This window comes from Gopherus evgoodei, chromosome 7, assembly GCF_007399415.2.
Source record: "Gopherus evgoodei ecotype Sinaloan lineage chromosome 7, rGopEvg1_v1.p, whole genome shotgun sequence".
Lineage (NCBI taxonomy): Eukaryota > Metazoa > Chordata > Testudines > Testudinidae > Gopherus > Gopherus evgoodei.
In genome coordinates, this window is record NC_044328.1 from 48,390,961 (window position 1) to 48,407,316 (window position 16,356).

The following is a 16,356-nucleotide window of genomic DNA, read 5'->3' on the forward strand; positions in this document are numbered from 1 at the left end:
AGTGGCACCAGAAGAGAGGGGAGCTGGCTCATGGGCCAGAGCAGTCAACCACCAAGAGCAAGGGAGCAAAGCCTGCTTTCCTCACCGTGCCCTGCCCACAAGGCCAGAGGAGGATGCACAGGATATGGAGGGGACATTCAGAATGGTGCATAAGGGATGGCTGGGGGGCAACACAGACTGGGATTCAGAAGGGTTGTAGGGGGGGAAACCAACTGGGGCAGGAGCACAGGAGCTAGTGGGGTGACAATATTGAACCAGAGCTGAATGGTAGTGAGGGTGCAGGGACACATGGGAATGGGGGGGGTGAGGGTGACTGTGTAGGGGTGCAGGCATGCATTGGAACAGGGGAAGCTATACCTGACCGAATGAGAAGTGGGGATACAGAGATACATGGGGACGAGGGCAAATATGCCTGACTGAATGGGAAAGGCTAGGGGTCAGCCAGGGTCTGCCTGAGGGAGGCTCCTCAACACCCTAACACTCCCTCCCCTCACCAAAAAAAAACCTGTTCCATACTTCACCCACCCACATTCAACAACCCTCCAGGTTTACTCCCAGGCTCCTTCCCAGCAGTTACTTCCCTGTCCTCCATTACCTCCCTGTCCTTCATTACCCCTGAGTTCCCGAAGCCTTCTGCACTCCCTCTAAGGGGTCTGGGAAACACATTTCTGTATTGTAGTTTAAATAAATTATTACTCAAAATTTCTATATTAATATGCCTAATAAGCAATCTGTCAAAAAACATTTCCTGAATCTTTTTTGTGGTCTGTGTTATTACAGAGATACTTGCTGATAGGAATTTTCAAATAAATTACCAAAAATAATTGAAAATGTCAGGATTACATTGTGTTAATTTTGATGATAAAATAAGCAGAATTTTGCAGAATTTTAAAATATTGTTCACAGAATTTTTCTTTTTTTTTTTTTTGAAACAGAATTCCCCAGGAAAAGACTTTCACAAACTGTCACATTTACAAAAATCTTAGTAAATGCTGAGCAGGATACATTCCAAAATTTAAAAAAACTGGGAGATATAAGCACATTTTAAATACAATTTATTTTTATTACCTGTTTTCTACAAGAACTGGAATAAAAGGATGTGGAAAAGTCATTATTGAGGCTGATACATTAAACATCTAGCAGAAAGGGGACATGAGTCATTCACCATACAATGATATATTTTTGGAGAGCCTATCTCAATGTGTTACTTCTGATTCTAAGAAAAATGATATGTTTTAAGATTCAATTTTTATTACCAAAAATATAAGAATCAGAGCTTTTCATAATAAAAAGTTATAAATTGATAGAAATATGAGCTCCTCTTTACCATTTCCTTGATGATGTAATTATCCTTTGAAGATGAATCCTCAGTTGTTGTGATTATGAACATTAAAGGAAGGTAAGAGACTACCAGAAAGTATTCAGGAGCTCTTTCACCAACTGAGTTCTAAAGCCCATAAAAATGGAATATAAGACAACTAAATATATATAAGAAAATAAGAATTGTGTGTTTTGTGTTACTTTGAACTTTGGCACAGGACTTAAATGCACATATATAGACGTTGTATGCAATCTAAAATCCTAACTTTCTCTGCAAACTGTATTTTGTGATTTTAAATAATTTTATGCAATTTAAGGATTCAGTCATGCCATTTATAACATACGGATGGACTGTTGTGCCCCTGTAGACTTCACTGGGGTTCCACAGGGGCTAAGCAGTCTGCCCATGTGTTATACCTTGCATACTCAATTTAAATACAAACATTTTGTCAAAATGCAATGGCTTTTCCTTAAGCTTTTCCTACCAGATGCATTTAATAAAAGAACTAAAGTCCAAATGATAGGAAATATCCTTATAAGAGTATGACAAATTTACATGTAAAAGAGACATTAATTTTATATTTATAATTCTTTAAATTTAATTACAATACTGTTTTGGCAAACCAATCATAACAACTATGATATCCCTACTCAAAAACAAATATCAATAAGTAAGTGAAATCTACTGAAATTATGTTTCTATTGCAGATATTTCCAATTCTAACTGAATATAACATTTTTGATTATATATCATATTAGATACATTTTTGATAATTTTCTTCTAGTTCTGTAATTATAGCTACACTTAGCTACTGGTTAATTGCATTGTTTGAATTAATATTTCACAAAATGTTCAGTACTAATTTACTCCCTCTTTCAAATGTACCTCTGGTCTGCAAAGACCTCAGATCATTCTTTCCAATGTTGCAATTTTTCATGTTACATTCTCTGTTGTTCAACTGGGTCTTATTTAAAAAAAACTACTGTATCCAGCATTAAAGTTAATTTACTTCTCTTTGAAAATTCCTGATCAATTTGATTGAGTTTCTCACATTATTAATGTTACTGTTAAGGCAATAATCTATACAAATCTTTGGTTTTTTTGTACGATGAGGTATGCAGTAATTTAAAGCAAATGACAAAGGAAAAAAATCTGTTGAGTACATTAGCATGCACAGGATACAATTATTTCTAACAATTACAAAATAACTGAACAAACCAGGCTGCCCTGCAACCTTCCAATCAGAAAATATCTTTTAAAAAACACTTATTACATACTACCTCAATTTCATCATTATATTTCAATTCACAGCTAGCAGTTACATCTTATAAAATAAAATAATGGAATATTACATTTTTTTTATTAAAAACTGTATCTTCTGTGCCCCGAGTGTGGTTAATTAAGTCATTAAATTAATGCAAGGATTTGCCATCTCTTTCCACAAATTTTGGCAAACTTTTTCCATTTTCTCAGTTGTGCTCCACATAAAAATAAACTGTTCAACATACTGGAAGTGGCATTATACTTTATGCCCCTTGACATTTCCATTCTGGTTTCTCAGTGGCTCCACACCTTCACTATAAAAGCACTTTACCAAAAGATGCTTGATTTTTCACCAGAAAGATGTTTTTTGAAATTTTAAGTGTTTTCTTCTAATTGGTTTACCTGTTAAACAGATGAAATATAAAAATTATTAAAACAATTTTAAGTATCTTATTTTTGCTAATGTTCACAGATTAATGTCAAAGAGGGAAATCAGCATATATTCAGTTGATCAAAATTAAAAAATGAAGTGAAATTAAAAAAACAAACTGCACAAATATAAGAGACTGTGTTTCAATTTCTTTTCATTTCAACTGACTTCAGTACTACCAAATATTAAACTACATTAAGTATATATGGACTTTTAATTTCTTAAAACTCATTAATTCTTTAGTACAATAATTAACATAACTAACAAAACTCATTAATTTGTTAGTGTGTTAAGGACACTTAGTATTCTTTTGTTTCCAAGCTACCTGTGTTGACTTCATAGGATAACCTTTGTTGTTGTCATTAGAAATCCTACCATTCATATTCATCTGAGTAAGACAACATATGCAAAATTTTTGAATGTGTTACACATTTTATATCGTGAGATAATTAAGTTTTGATTCTTCACAGTAAAGTTTGTGTCATCATACAAGTTTGGAGGAGGAAAAACTGTAGTTTCTACAGTATAACAGCGATAGACTGATGCTTGCTGCATCCTTTGAAGAGAGACTTTATGCAAATTTCAGCAATTTGCATGAAGTCACTTCAGTGTTAATTGTAATAATAGATTTCAGCTAAAAACTACAGCTACAGTATATCTTTTCAAATTGTCCTGGTTGTATTTTTGAAACTACCATTGCTGACCATTAATTAGACAAAACTAATTTACTTTTCAGTTTCAAAAGTTTTATTAGGCATTCATCTACTAGAGGAAAGTGTTCCAAATGCTTCTAACAATGGAGGAGAAATAAATAAGGGATTAAACACTCTCCTCAAATATCATACACTTTTTTTTTCAATGTTATATTCTAGTAAGGGACTTGACATAAATAGAAAGGGTACAATGCAATACATAAGAGTGACTTAATTGCCTTATTGCAGAAGTACAAGTTAAGTTATCTACATATCACCTGTGACTATTTCAGGCTGCTTTTTAAAATTATGTTCAACAATAACAAAAATACACCATGGCTTATGTGCTGTATCATATGCACAGGTGAAAATGAGTGCAAGAAAATTTATTTTAAAGCTTTCCTCTTTGACATATAAACAATTGTAAAACTCTATTTAACAAACACAGAGCAAGGATGTTATGAATAAAGAAAAAACAGACATTTAAGATTAACATCCAAGTTCAATAACTTAGAAATGTGTGCTACAGTGTGACTTGTGTAAGATGCATGGAAACTGCTTTAATAAAAAACTAGATTAAAAAAAAGTTTTTTTACTCTGCCTTTTTGTTTTTAAGCATTTGGTATACAGGACCCTGAAGGTCTTCAATGCTCTCTGCAATTGGCTTATTAAGAGTTTCCGGAAGAAGAAGAGTCAAGAATCCTGCTGATACTCCACTGATTCCAAACACCATGAATGGTACAGATGGGTTAAGAGTTTTCTGAAATTAAAAATCAGTGATAAAAACCCAAAATTAATTCATGCTCCAGGATATTTCTAAAAATACTGCAGCATTATTTGTTCATGTTTCATATATTTCAATTAATTATACACAAAAACAAGTTATATCAAAAGGTCTGTTCTTCACAGCATTCGTGTATGTAATATCTATTAACAACAATGGTAATTATTTAGATATACATTATGAAAAGAATGGATCAAAAACTCACTACACAAGTAATTATTCATATCAAAATCTCCATTATGAATGTCTGCAAGCCAAAGAGCATTCAGGTACTAACTAGGTATCAATACAAAATTTGTTTACAAAGACAGCAGTAACAGATAAATACTAGGTAACTCACTTAATGTAAAAGATAAAATGTTAATTTGCTTCTTTCTCAAAGGAATGAAGTTTTATAAAAAGATATTCTATTTTGTAAATACAAAAAAACCCCAAAACACTCAACACCCGAAACACCCTCTCTCATTAGTTAAGTCTCAAATTTGACTATATCAATATCATTAAATAGAGCTTACATATACATTTTGCAGAGGTATATATAAGTATCCCTTGAAAAAGATCTACCTGCCATGTTCAGAATCATGAAAGCAATTCTGAGATTATTCCAATAAACTAGAAGTCTTGCAGGGAAAAAATATCAGTAATTAACACGAATAAAATAAAAAATTAACTTACCATGGATGGCACAAATGGAGCCAAAACACCACCAAATCTGCAAGTCATTGAACAGACACCCAAGCCAGCATTTCTGTTCCAAAGGGGAAAAAAAAGGATGTGTAATTTCAAAATGTGATATGATTAGAACGAGCCCTTAACAAGCAATTCTATTCTCAGGTATATCTCTACCCCAATATAACGCGACCCGATAAAACATGAATTCGGATATAATGCAGTAAAATAGCACTTCAGGGGGGCGGGGCTGCGCGCTCCGGCAGATCAAAGCAAGTTCAGTATAACGTGGTTTCATCTATAACGCAGTAATATTTTTTGGCTTCTGAGGATAGTCTTATATTGGGGTAGAGGTGTATCATCTAAGCTTTATTGTTCTTTTTCAATTGAAATTTATACAAATACTTTTTTAAAATGTCAATCAATGACTCGGGAGAGCCTGACAATGTTTGTTTGTTTGGGTTTTTTTCAGGGGACAGGGGAGAATTAGTCTTTAATGTAATTAATAGAAGTCCACCAGGTAAGTCAACCTGTGTAACAGTAAAAATTACTATAACCAGACAATGAAGAAAATATCCCATCTATCTCCCAAGGATATCCATGCCAAAACCCCCATCTTCTGATGCAATCCAGTACTTCCCCAAAAGTCTGAATAAATAGATAGGATTATGGTTAATAAACAAAGTATAGAAAGCCCATGCCAAAGCAAACCATGGAAAAAAAAGGCAAGTGTGTTTTGAAATACAAACCCTGCTCCTCCATTGTTGACATAGACATTTTATGACACCTTATAGACCATTGTGAAAACAAGTCTTCAGATGCCATCTCAGACAGTCTAAGGGCCTGATTCTGAGATCAGTGTAATTCCAGAGTAACTACACTGTAGTCAACAGAATTACACTTATGTAAAACCAGTGTGAAATCAGAATCAGGCCCTAAATGTTGTTCTAATTAGAGGTCATATAAAATTCACTGCCAAGTTTATTGCTTTGGTTCTACTATATCGTTTATACATTAGGATTGGGGGAAGCACCATATACAGCTTCTCACACTCAAAAGTGGTGGTAAGCTTATTATATCCAATTTATCTGTCATATAGGTAGAATTTAGTGTCAGGTAACTGAAAACCAGAAGAACATTTAACATTCCAGTTCAGTGGATAGAAAAATTCATCAAGCCAAAAGGAAATCTACTCCCCAAATTCTTAAAAATGATGATTTGCAAATGCTTGAGTTTCATATACAAACAAGAAATAAGTATTGATAATATACAGTTGTCTATGTGGTTGCATTACGATGAAAGACAATCCTCCCAAAGGATTTTAAAAAAATGTTAATACATTAACTTTTATTGGTCCAACTTCTATTGGTGAAATAGACAAGTTTTCAAGCTTACACAGAGCTCTTCTTCAGGTCTAGGGAAAGTTCTGTGTAAGCTTGAAAGCCTATATTTCTTACCAAAAGATGTTGGTTCAATAAAAGATATTAACTCCCCTACCTTGTCTCTCTAATAACCTGGGACCAAAACAGCTACAACACTGCAACAAATAGATTAACTGGAATTAACAGAGATTGCTTCACTGCCTAAATATTCAAATAAATTGGTGTTCAATATTCTAGGAGATTCACATACAACCCTGGAGTAAATATTTATATCATAAGAATAAATTATAATGATTTATTCCATCCATCTGAGAGTCTACAGTACATTACTATTGATGAGGCTGAGATCTCACTACAAACATTCTGTTCACAGTATATATTCTTAAAGGGTAAGGTGCTAAAACATATTCTGAATAATCAGATTACTCATTTTCTGAAAACTCTATACCCTATATTTTATTAGGCTATGAAGAATCACTGACTGATATGTTTATGAAGAGTAAAAGATCAACGGAAAATGATTTCTTATCAGCAAACACCACAAAGAGTACAGGGGTGTTCCTGAATGATTTTGTCCTGTTAAGGTAGTACCAATACCCTTACTACAACTAGCGTATGTAGGTTAGTTTCCCCAGGGTTGTGTGAGGCTTTGGGAAGAAAACTGGGAGATGAATAAACTGGTTCATATGAATTTTAAACAACTTTGGGCAAGAGGCCTGAGAGCAATCCTGCCCTTAGAAAATCATGTATAGGGAGGACCTGACATAAGGGCCTCAATCTCCCATACCCTTCAAGCTGATGTAATCGCTCCAAAAAAGTCAGTTTTCACTGACAGGTGATATAGTGAACAAGTTGCCAAGGACTCAAAGTAGAGGACCCATCAATCTCGATAATGCTATACTGAAGTTCCAAAAGGAAGGAGACTAGTGAACTACAGGAAAACCATTAATAAAAGCCTTTTAGGAATCTAGCCATTGGAGGGTGAGAAAATACAGTGAGGACAACACTGGAGAGAAGGGTGATATACAAATACTGCTGTTTTATGGACCCTTGTGGAATTAATGCAAAGATTGTTTTAGAGCTAGTAAATAGTCGAAACAGTGCTGAGAAGGAAGCCAGCTGGTCCTGAGATGTCCAAATAGAAAAACCTTTTCCACTTCAGCTTTCTAAGTCAGTCCAGATAAGATTTTCCTGCTTGGGAGCAGAATGTTCTTTACTTTAGCTCAATAAGTTGTTTCAGTGAATATAGGCCAGTCACATCTAGGCTGTCGGACATAATTATGATAGTTTGGATGTAGAATGACCAGTATTCTGCAAGACTATGTCAGACAGAGCAAAGAAGGTGACTGGGGCTGCACAGAGAGGCTGGTGAGGAAGGCTGTCATCTTACAATAACTTGCTATGGTCATCTTCCTCAGATCAGCTCACGAACCAACTATGGGTAGACCTGGATCACTTGTCTCTGAATGCGTGGCTATCTCTGGCAAGCACTTGATGAACACCCTCAGTGCTATAGAAAGACCAGAGGACAGGACCCTGCACTAGTAGTGAAACGTTCCCATCGGGAATCTGAGATACATTTTGTGAGCTGGATGTTGAGACATTGAAGGTACAGAGTAGGACTTCAAACCTCTTTCTTCTTTTGAATGAGAAAATAATGAGGAATAAAAATCAGAATCTCATGAGAGAGGCTGCTGACAAGGGACAGGGAAGGTGAGTGGGCACAGTGGTAGAGAGATATTAGAACATATACAGTACCGATTGCTAACAAATCTCACGGTATTCCCAGTCCAGGTGTCAAAAAAAAGGCAGTTGCCAAAAGTGATGAGGGGGTAGGCAAGGTAGTGATCTTCAAAAATTTCTGTTAGGCTCTCAACAGTGGTGTAGAAACTGCTGTTCAGAGGACGATGTCAAGTGTGCCGTAACTGAGGAAGAGATATCTATGTTACAAACTCTTTTTTCCTCAGTGGCTCTGATGCCTTCTGTGGATTAAAATGATGTCCCTCTCTCCCATACTATCTGAAGGAAGTTTTAGGTCTATCCAAGGAGAAAGCAAGCCAGAGTATACAAGCCCAGGGAGAATGCAAAAGTAGCTATAAAGTTCTTTAATGAATGAAGGGCTTTATCAGTTTTTGACTTGAAGAAATTGTGGCCCTCAAACAGAAGACCTGCTACGATGATTTGGACCTCAGTAGGTATTCCTGATGACTGGAGCCAGAAGGATCTTTGCATCACCTCAGATAGCTCCCTGCAACCACCACCTCCGCCAGCTCTCAGCTCTCTGCCACAGCTGGGTGGCTGCCCACAGGCTCCCAGATCCCTGCTCAGAGCCCGGCAGTTGCAATGGAGTCCAGAAGCCACCCAGACTCCAGGCATGGAGCTCACAGTGGTAATTGCTGCAGTGGTTGTAAGTCGACCTACGTTTCTAGTGTAGACATGCCCTAGTCTCCTCAGGAACGTCACTATCAAAGACACATTTTGTGAAAACTTGAGGAGCTGCCAACAGGCTAAAAGGCAGCACAGTGGATTGGTAATGTGAGTGTTTCACTGTGAACCTGAGCAACTTCTGTAACCTTAAAATACTGCTACATGAAAGTAAGTGTATCTTAAGTCAAGGGAGCATACCAGTTCCCGTGTCTGGATGGGACAGGCACTGATGTAGACAATCTCCTCCTATCTCTGCACTTATAATACCCACTCTTCTTTCTCTGCAGGTCCTGCTGAGGAGCAGGGTCAGAGTAATAGTGGGTCTGCTGCATGGGCAGGGAGGCTCCCCGCTCCACCCCCAGTGGCTGGAGACCCGAACACACCCACTCCCAGAGAAGCCACGAGGCGTGCCCCCATGGCTGGAGCCCCGAGCACCCTGCTTGCCTTCCCATGGCCGGAGGAGCCCAGGGACAGCCGGAGACCCCCTAAGCCACACCACACCTCCCCTCCTGAGACCCCAAGCCACCTAGCAGGAAAAACTTACGTCTCTTCTAAAGAACCTGAGCTTTTTATATGCGCCATGCAGCTTCCAGGGCAGCTGAGGAGACAGTATGTGTTATTTAGCTTCCTGGGTTCATCAGTAATCTCCCTGGAGTTCAGTGATACGGGAAAGCAAACAGACCCCACAAACCCCACAACCGGCATCCAGCAGCCATAGCTGTGCCAGGGAAGGCTTAGCTTGTGCTGGCTTGTTATACCCACTGTCTATGGTCTGCTGTGGGTAGAAGTGCTTCCTGGAAGGTGCTGGAGTATATGATCACAGCATCTTTAAGGTTGCCCTCAAATCCTTCAAACCACAGAGCTTAGAGACTGCTTGCTCTGAAAAGAGCAAGGCCCCTTCAAAGGACTGGTGCTGTAAAGTTTGTTGGACCTCCTGTGGAAGCCCTGGGGATTGCAACCAGGAGCTCCTGCACATGGCCACTGAAGAAGCCAGGGACTTGGTTGTCACGTCCATTGCATGCAGTGCATCTTGCAGTGAAGCTCTTCACCACAGATTTACCCTCGTCCACTAATGAGAAGAACTCCTCCCAGCTTCTTCTAGGAGGTCTCTAAACTTTGGCACAGAGTCACAGACATTAAAATCATATCAGCCCAAGAGAACATGCTGGTTGGCAAATCTAAACTGCAACCCCGCTGGAGAATAAAATTTCCTACCAAAGAGATCTAATTTTTTGCATCTTGATTTGGGGGTCATGCTTTGATGCCCCCCTATCATTCCCTCTCATTGGCCACTGATACCACCAGTGAGCCTGGAGGTGGGGGAGATAAGAAAAAGAGAAACTCAAATCCCTGTGCTGGCTCATGGCATTTGACATGGTCCTTTTGAGGTGGAGAAAAGAGACGAAGGACTGCCAGAGCGTCTTAATGGGGTCCATAATTGACTGTTGAGAGGCAAGGCCACTCTGGAAGTACCTTCTGTGGCCAAAATATGTTGTGGGCATAAGGATTCTTTCACTTACTACACTTGGATATCCAGGCTCAATATCACCCTCTTTAAAAACATCTGGGGGACACAAAATGACTCCTGAGGAGACTACCTCATTGAGAGAGGATCAAGAATAGCCCAGCGCAGTTTGGGACTGCTCTTCCTCGATCGCTTGTCCAACATGGTCCACCTGAGCCAGCTCTTGGTGCCCAATACTGGTTTTTTTGCCAGGCTCAGGAAAAGACAGTTACTCACCTTTGTAACTGTTGTTCTTCGAGATGTGTTGCTCATATCCATTCCAGTTAGGTGTGCACGCGCCGCATGCATGTTCGTCGGATATTTTTACCCTAGCAACACTCGGTGGGCTGGCAGGGTGCCCCCTGGAGTGGCGCCACTATGGTGCCGGATATATACCCCTGCCAGCCCCTCCGCTCCTCAGCTCCTTCTTGCCGGCTACTCCGACAGTGGGGAAGGAGGGCGGGTGTGGAATGGATATGAGCAACACATCTCGAAGAACAACAGTTACAAAGGTGAGTAACTGTCTTTTCTTCTTTGAGTGCTTGCTCATATCCATTCCAGTTAGGTGATTCCTAAGCCTTGCCTATGCGGTGGGGTCGGAGCGAGACGTTGCGGAATGTAAGACCGCTGAGCCAAAGGCGGCATCGTCTCTAGACTGCTCGACCAGTGCATAGTGGGATGCAAAAGTATGGACAGAAGACCAGGTAGCTGCGCGACATATTTCCTGGATGGGAAGGTGGGCCAGGAAAGTGGCGGACGAAGCTTGAGCCCGAGTAGAGTGGGCGGTGAGATGGCCAGTCAGAACGCAGGCCAAGTCGTAGCATGTCCGGATACAGGACGTCACCCAGGATGAGAGCCTCTGGGAAGAGATAGGCATGCCTTTCATGCGCTCCGCGACCGCTACAAATAGCTGAGGCGAGCGTCTGAAAGGTTTGGTCCTCTGAATGTAAAAGGCGAGGGCCCAGCGGACATCCAGAGTATGTAGCTGTTGTTCCTGGCGCGATGCGTGCGGCTTCGGGAAGAAGACAGGTAGAAAAATGTCTTGATTAATGCGGAAGGCAGAGACCACCTTGGGAAGGAAAGCCGGGTGCGGTCGCAGCTGTACCTTGTCCTTGTGGAATATCGTATATGGGGAGTCTACCATCAAAGCACGAAGCTCTGATACTCATCTGGCTGAGGTGATAGCGACGAGGAAGGCTGTTTTCCAGGACAGGTACAGCAGCGAGCATGTGGCTAATGGCTCAAAGGGAGGGCCCGTGAGCCTAGCTAATACAAGGTTGAGATCCCAGATAGGGGAAGGGCACTTAACCGGAGGGTAGAGTCGCTCCAAGCCCTTAAGGAACCTAGAAACTATAGGGTGAGAGAAGGTCGAACTGCCAGATTCCCCAGGATGGAAGGTGGAAATCGCGGCTAGATGCACCCTTATCGAAGAGAGCGCCAGGCCCTGCTCCTTGAGGTATCATAAGTAGTCCAAGATAATGGGGACTGATACGCCTTCGGGAATAAAGTTACGCTGGGCGCACCAATGGGAGAAGCGCTTCCACTTGGTGAGATATGTCATCCGCGTGGAAGGCTTTCTGCTTCCCAGGACGACCTGTTGCACCGGGGTGGAACAGAGCAATTCGGATTGGTTTAGCCAGACAGCAGCCATGCTGTCAGGTGGAGGGACCGCAGGTCCAGGTGGTGAAGTCTGCTGAATCCTGTGTTGTAAGGTCCGGGCAGAGTGGCAGAGGTATCGGGTCCGCTAGAGATAGGTCGAGCAGCCTGGTGTACCAGTGCTGCCTCGGCCACACCGGGTGATCAGGATTAGCCTGTCCCTGTCCCTGCGGAGCTTGAGCAGGACTCTGTGGACCAGGGGAAAGGGTGGAAAGGCATAAAGTAGATGATTTACCCAGGGAATTAGGAACGCATCCGAGAGGGAGCCTGGGGAGTGACCCTGCAGGGAGCAGAACACCTAGCATTTCCTGTTCTCTCGGGAGGCAAAGAGGTCTATCTGGGGAAAGCCCCACTTCCGGAATACTGAAAGGAGGATGTCCGGACGGATGGACCACTTGTGGGACAGGAAGGACCTGCTCAGGTGATCCGCAAGAGAGTTCCGGACTCCCGGGAGAAAGGAGGCTACCAGGTCTATCGAGTGAGCTATGCAGAAGTTCCACAGTCGCATCGTCTCTTGACAAAGGGGGGAAGATTGCATCCCTCCTTGCTTGTTTATGTAATACATGGCCGTTGTGTTGTCTGTGAAAACTGCAACATAACGGCCCTGTAGGTGATGCTGGAAGGTCTGGCACGCCAGTCGGGCCGCTCTCAGTTCGCAGACATTGATGTGAAGCGCCAGCTCCTGAAAGGACCAAAGGCCCTGGGTGCGAAGGTGCCCTAAGTGAGCACCCCAGTCGAGAGAGGAAGTGTCTGTTGTCAGAGACACAGAGGGCTGTGACGGATGGAACGGACAACCTGCACACACCAGGGAGGGCGTCAGCCACCAGTCGAGGGAGCCCAGAACACTTGGTGGAACTGTGATTATCATGTCTATGGCATCCCTGAGTGGACGATAGACTGAGGCGAGCCAAGTCTGAAGAGGATGCATGCGCAGTCTCACGTGCTTCGTAACGAAGGTGCATGCAGCCATGTGACCGAGTAGGCCGAGGCAGGTGCAGACAGAGGTTGTTGGGAAGCTTTGTAGTCGTCGTATAAAGAAGACTATAGCCTGAAACCACTGTGGGGGCAAGCTGGACGTTGCAAGATTGGAGTCCAGCATGGCCCCTATGAATTCTATCCTCTGCGTAGGTAGCAGAATGGATTTGTCCAGATTGATAATCAGGCCTAGATGGGTGAATAGGTCCTTGATGACGTTTACATGAGCGGTGACCTGAGCCTAGGAGGTCCCTCGAATAAGCCAGTCGTTGAGGTATGGGAAGACATGTATTCGACGATGGTGGAGGGAGGCAGCAACTACCGCCATACACTTCGGGAATACCCGAGGGGCCGAGGAGAGGCCAAATGGAAGGACTGCAAATTGGTAATGTTGACGATTCACCACAAAGCGTAGGTACCTTCTGTGCGGAGGGTAAATAGCGATGTGGAAATATGCGTCCCTCATGTCGAGAGCAGCATACCAATCTCCGGGATCCAGGGAAGGGATGATGGTTCCCAGGGACACCATGCGGAACTTGAACTTTCTCATGAATTTGTTCAGTTCTCACAGGTCCAGGATAGGCCGGAGGCCACCTTTTGCCTTGGGAATTAGGAAGTATCTGGAATAGAACGCCATGCCCCTTAATTCCTCCGGAACCTCCTCTATAGCTCCCATCGCAAGGAGCCTCAAAACCTCCTGCAGAAGGAGTTGCTCGTGAAAGGGGTCCCTGAAGAGGGACGAGGAGGGAGGGTGGGAAGTTGGGGTTGAAACAAACTGAAGACAGTAGCCACACTCCACCGTGCGGAGGACCCAACGGTCTGAAGTTAGCTGGGACCACGCAGGGAGGAATGCGGCAAGGCGGTTGGCGAACTGAAAAGGATCCTGGGAGGTCATTGGTACAGTGCTCTCGGGCGCACCCTGAAAAGTTTGGCTTCAGTCCCGCCAGTGGCTTGGTGGGACTGGAATTGTTACGCCCCTGAGGTCCAGACTGTCGTCTGCGAGAGGTACGACCTCGCCTTCTGGTGAAGTCTTGCCTTGGTCAAGGCGAGGGGTAGGGGCGCTGAGGTTGCAACCGGAAAGATCGTCTTTGAGTCTGCGGCATATGCATTCCCAGCGAACGCATAATTACGTGATTGTCCTTCAGACTCTGTAGCCGAGGGTCCATCTTCTGGGAGAAGAGGCCCTGGCCATCAAAGGGTAGGTCCTGTATAGTGTACTGAAGTTCAGGTGGCAGGCCTGACACTTGCAGCCACGATATACGCCGCATGGCAATTCCAGAGGCGACGGTTCTAGCTGCCGAATCGGCGGCATCCAGCGAGGCCTGGAGGGAGGTCCGCGCAACTTTCTTCCCTTCCTCCAGGAGAGCTGTGAATTCCTGGGGGGAGTCCTGCGGGACAAGCTCTGCAAACTTCCCTACTGCCTCCCAGGTGTTGCAGCTGTACCTACTCAGGAGGGCTTGCTGGTTCACCACCCTGAGTTGGAGGCCTCCCGCGGAACAGAGCTTTCTCCCCAACAAATCCATTCGCCTGGCCTCCCTTGATTTAGGAGCAGGGGCTTGCTGGCCATGGCGCTCCCGTTCATTGACGGACTGTACCACCAATGTACAAGAAGGAGGGTGTATATACAGGTACTTGTACCCTTTGGAGGGTACCATGTATTTACATTCAACTCCTCTGGCTGTGGGTGGTACGGATGCCGGGATTGCCAGATGGTATCCGCTCCAGCCTGGATCAAGCGGATGAAGGGGAGGGCCACCCTGGTTGGAGCCTCCGCCGACAGTATACTGACAACCGGGTCATCCACTTCAGGAACTTCCTCTACGGGCAAGTTGATATTGAGGGCGACATGGCGCAGAAGGTCCTGGTGTGACCTGAGGTTGATTGGGGGAGGTCCAGATGTAGACGTCCCCGCCACTGCTTCATCCGGGGAAGAAGAGGATGAAACCCCGGGGACAAGCGGGTCTTGGATCAACTCCTGGTCTTGGGGGATGTCCTGAGGCAGTGGATCTTGTGGGTCTGGCACGTGGGTTGGAGATTCCTTCGCACCCGCCGGGGGAGGTCTGCTTACTGTGGTCTCTGGGGTCCGATGTTCAGAAGCGTCGGAGCGCGATGGTATATGCGGATCACCTTGGGTTTGGTGATAGGCCCAAGGCGTCGAAAAGGGCCACTGATGAGGTCCCTGGTGGTTATCCGAATCCTCATATGATGCAGTGTCTGCATGGGAGGAGATCGACGGATGACGAGACGGCCACGGGGGGGCAGAGACTGTTTGATGTGGGTCTCTGTGTCCACTCAAACCATCCCTACGCGGTGCCGGAGAACGGTACCGAGAGTCGTGACGGTGCTGGGAGTGGGACCAGGACCTGCGACCAGCGCGGTGCTGGGAGGTCAACCAGTCCCTGGAATCGCCGTGCCGAGATCGGCTGCGAGAAATACGGTGCCGCGAGTGGTGCCGAGATCTGGAGCAGTGCCGGTAGTATCTGGACGGCGATCGGGACCTCAAACGGTGCCGCAAGTACGATCGGTACCTCGATGGGGAACGGTACAGGGACTGCGAGTGGCCGCGGGTCCGGGATCAATGGCGGGACCGGGAGTGCCTGTGGGACCTGGATCGGGACCGGCAACGTTCCGTGGTACCGGGCAAAGGTCTCATGAGGGCCAGCTTGCCTATGGACTGAGGAACCCGCACCGGCGGCGCCGGGGGTTGAGGCAAGCTCAGGCTCCGTCAAGGCAATGAAGTCCCGTGCCATGGAGAACGTCTCTGGAGCGGAGGGCACAATAAGCTCAACCACGACGCGAGCCGGGGAGCTGGTAAGCACCGGACTCGACGGCTCTTGCGAGGCCGGAATCAACAGTGCGGAGGACGTCGGTGCCGCAGCAGTCGACGGTGCCGGGCAGTCCAACTTGGCTAAGCGCTCAGACTGCGGTGTAGATATAGCAGCCGCAGGAGGCTTGTGCTTCTTGCTCCGTGGTGAGAGCGAACGGTGCCGGGTGGGAGCTTGGGCTGGTGATGGCTGATGTCGAGGAGCCTTCACTGTTGGCGTGCGCTCCGGTGCAAAGGAGGCACTTGTTCCCGGTGCCGCTGACGGTGCCGAGGACTAGGGAGTCAACGCTGCCTCCATCAGAAGTTGTTTTAGGCGAATGTCCCACTCTTTTTTAGTCTGGGGCTTGAACGCCTTACAGATGAGGCACTTGTCCGTAAGATGGGATTCACCCAAGCACTTAAGACAGGAGCCGTGAGGGTCTCCTGTGG

At 44.5% G+C, this 16,356-nt stretch overlaps 1 protein-coding gene across 6 annotated transcripts in view; it reads right to left on the reverse strand.

Annotated features, from left to right (window-relative positions):
- Nucleotides 1-1,040: 1,040 nt before the first annotated feature.
- Nucleotides 1,041-16,356, reverse strand: part of LOC115654988 (solute carrier family 22 member 15-like) — a 67,309-nt gene continuing 51,993 nt past the window's right edge. For 4 of the 6 annotated variants that reach the window (XM_030569935.1, XM_030569936.1, XM_030569932.1 and 1 more), the window contains 3 exons: nt 5,166-5,238; nt 4,308-4,466; nt 1,041-2,986 (listed from right to left, as the gene is read on the reverse strand). In XM_030569935.1, coding sequence (XP_030425795.1) covers nt 2,960-2,986; nt 4,308-4,466; nt 5,166-5,238 — 259 coding nt within the window. In that variant the 3' untranslated portion in view covers nt 1,041-2,959. Of the gene's footprint in view, nt 2,987-3,339; nt 4,467-5,165; nt 5,239-16,356 lie in introns of all 6 variants that reach the window. The other 2 variants (XR_004001313.1, XM_030569933.1) reach the window with 2 other exon arrangements.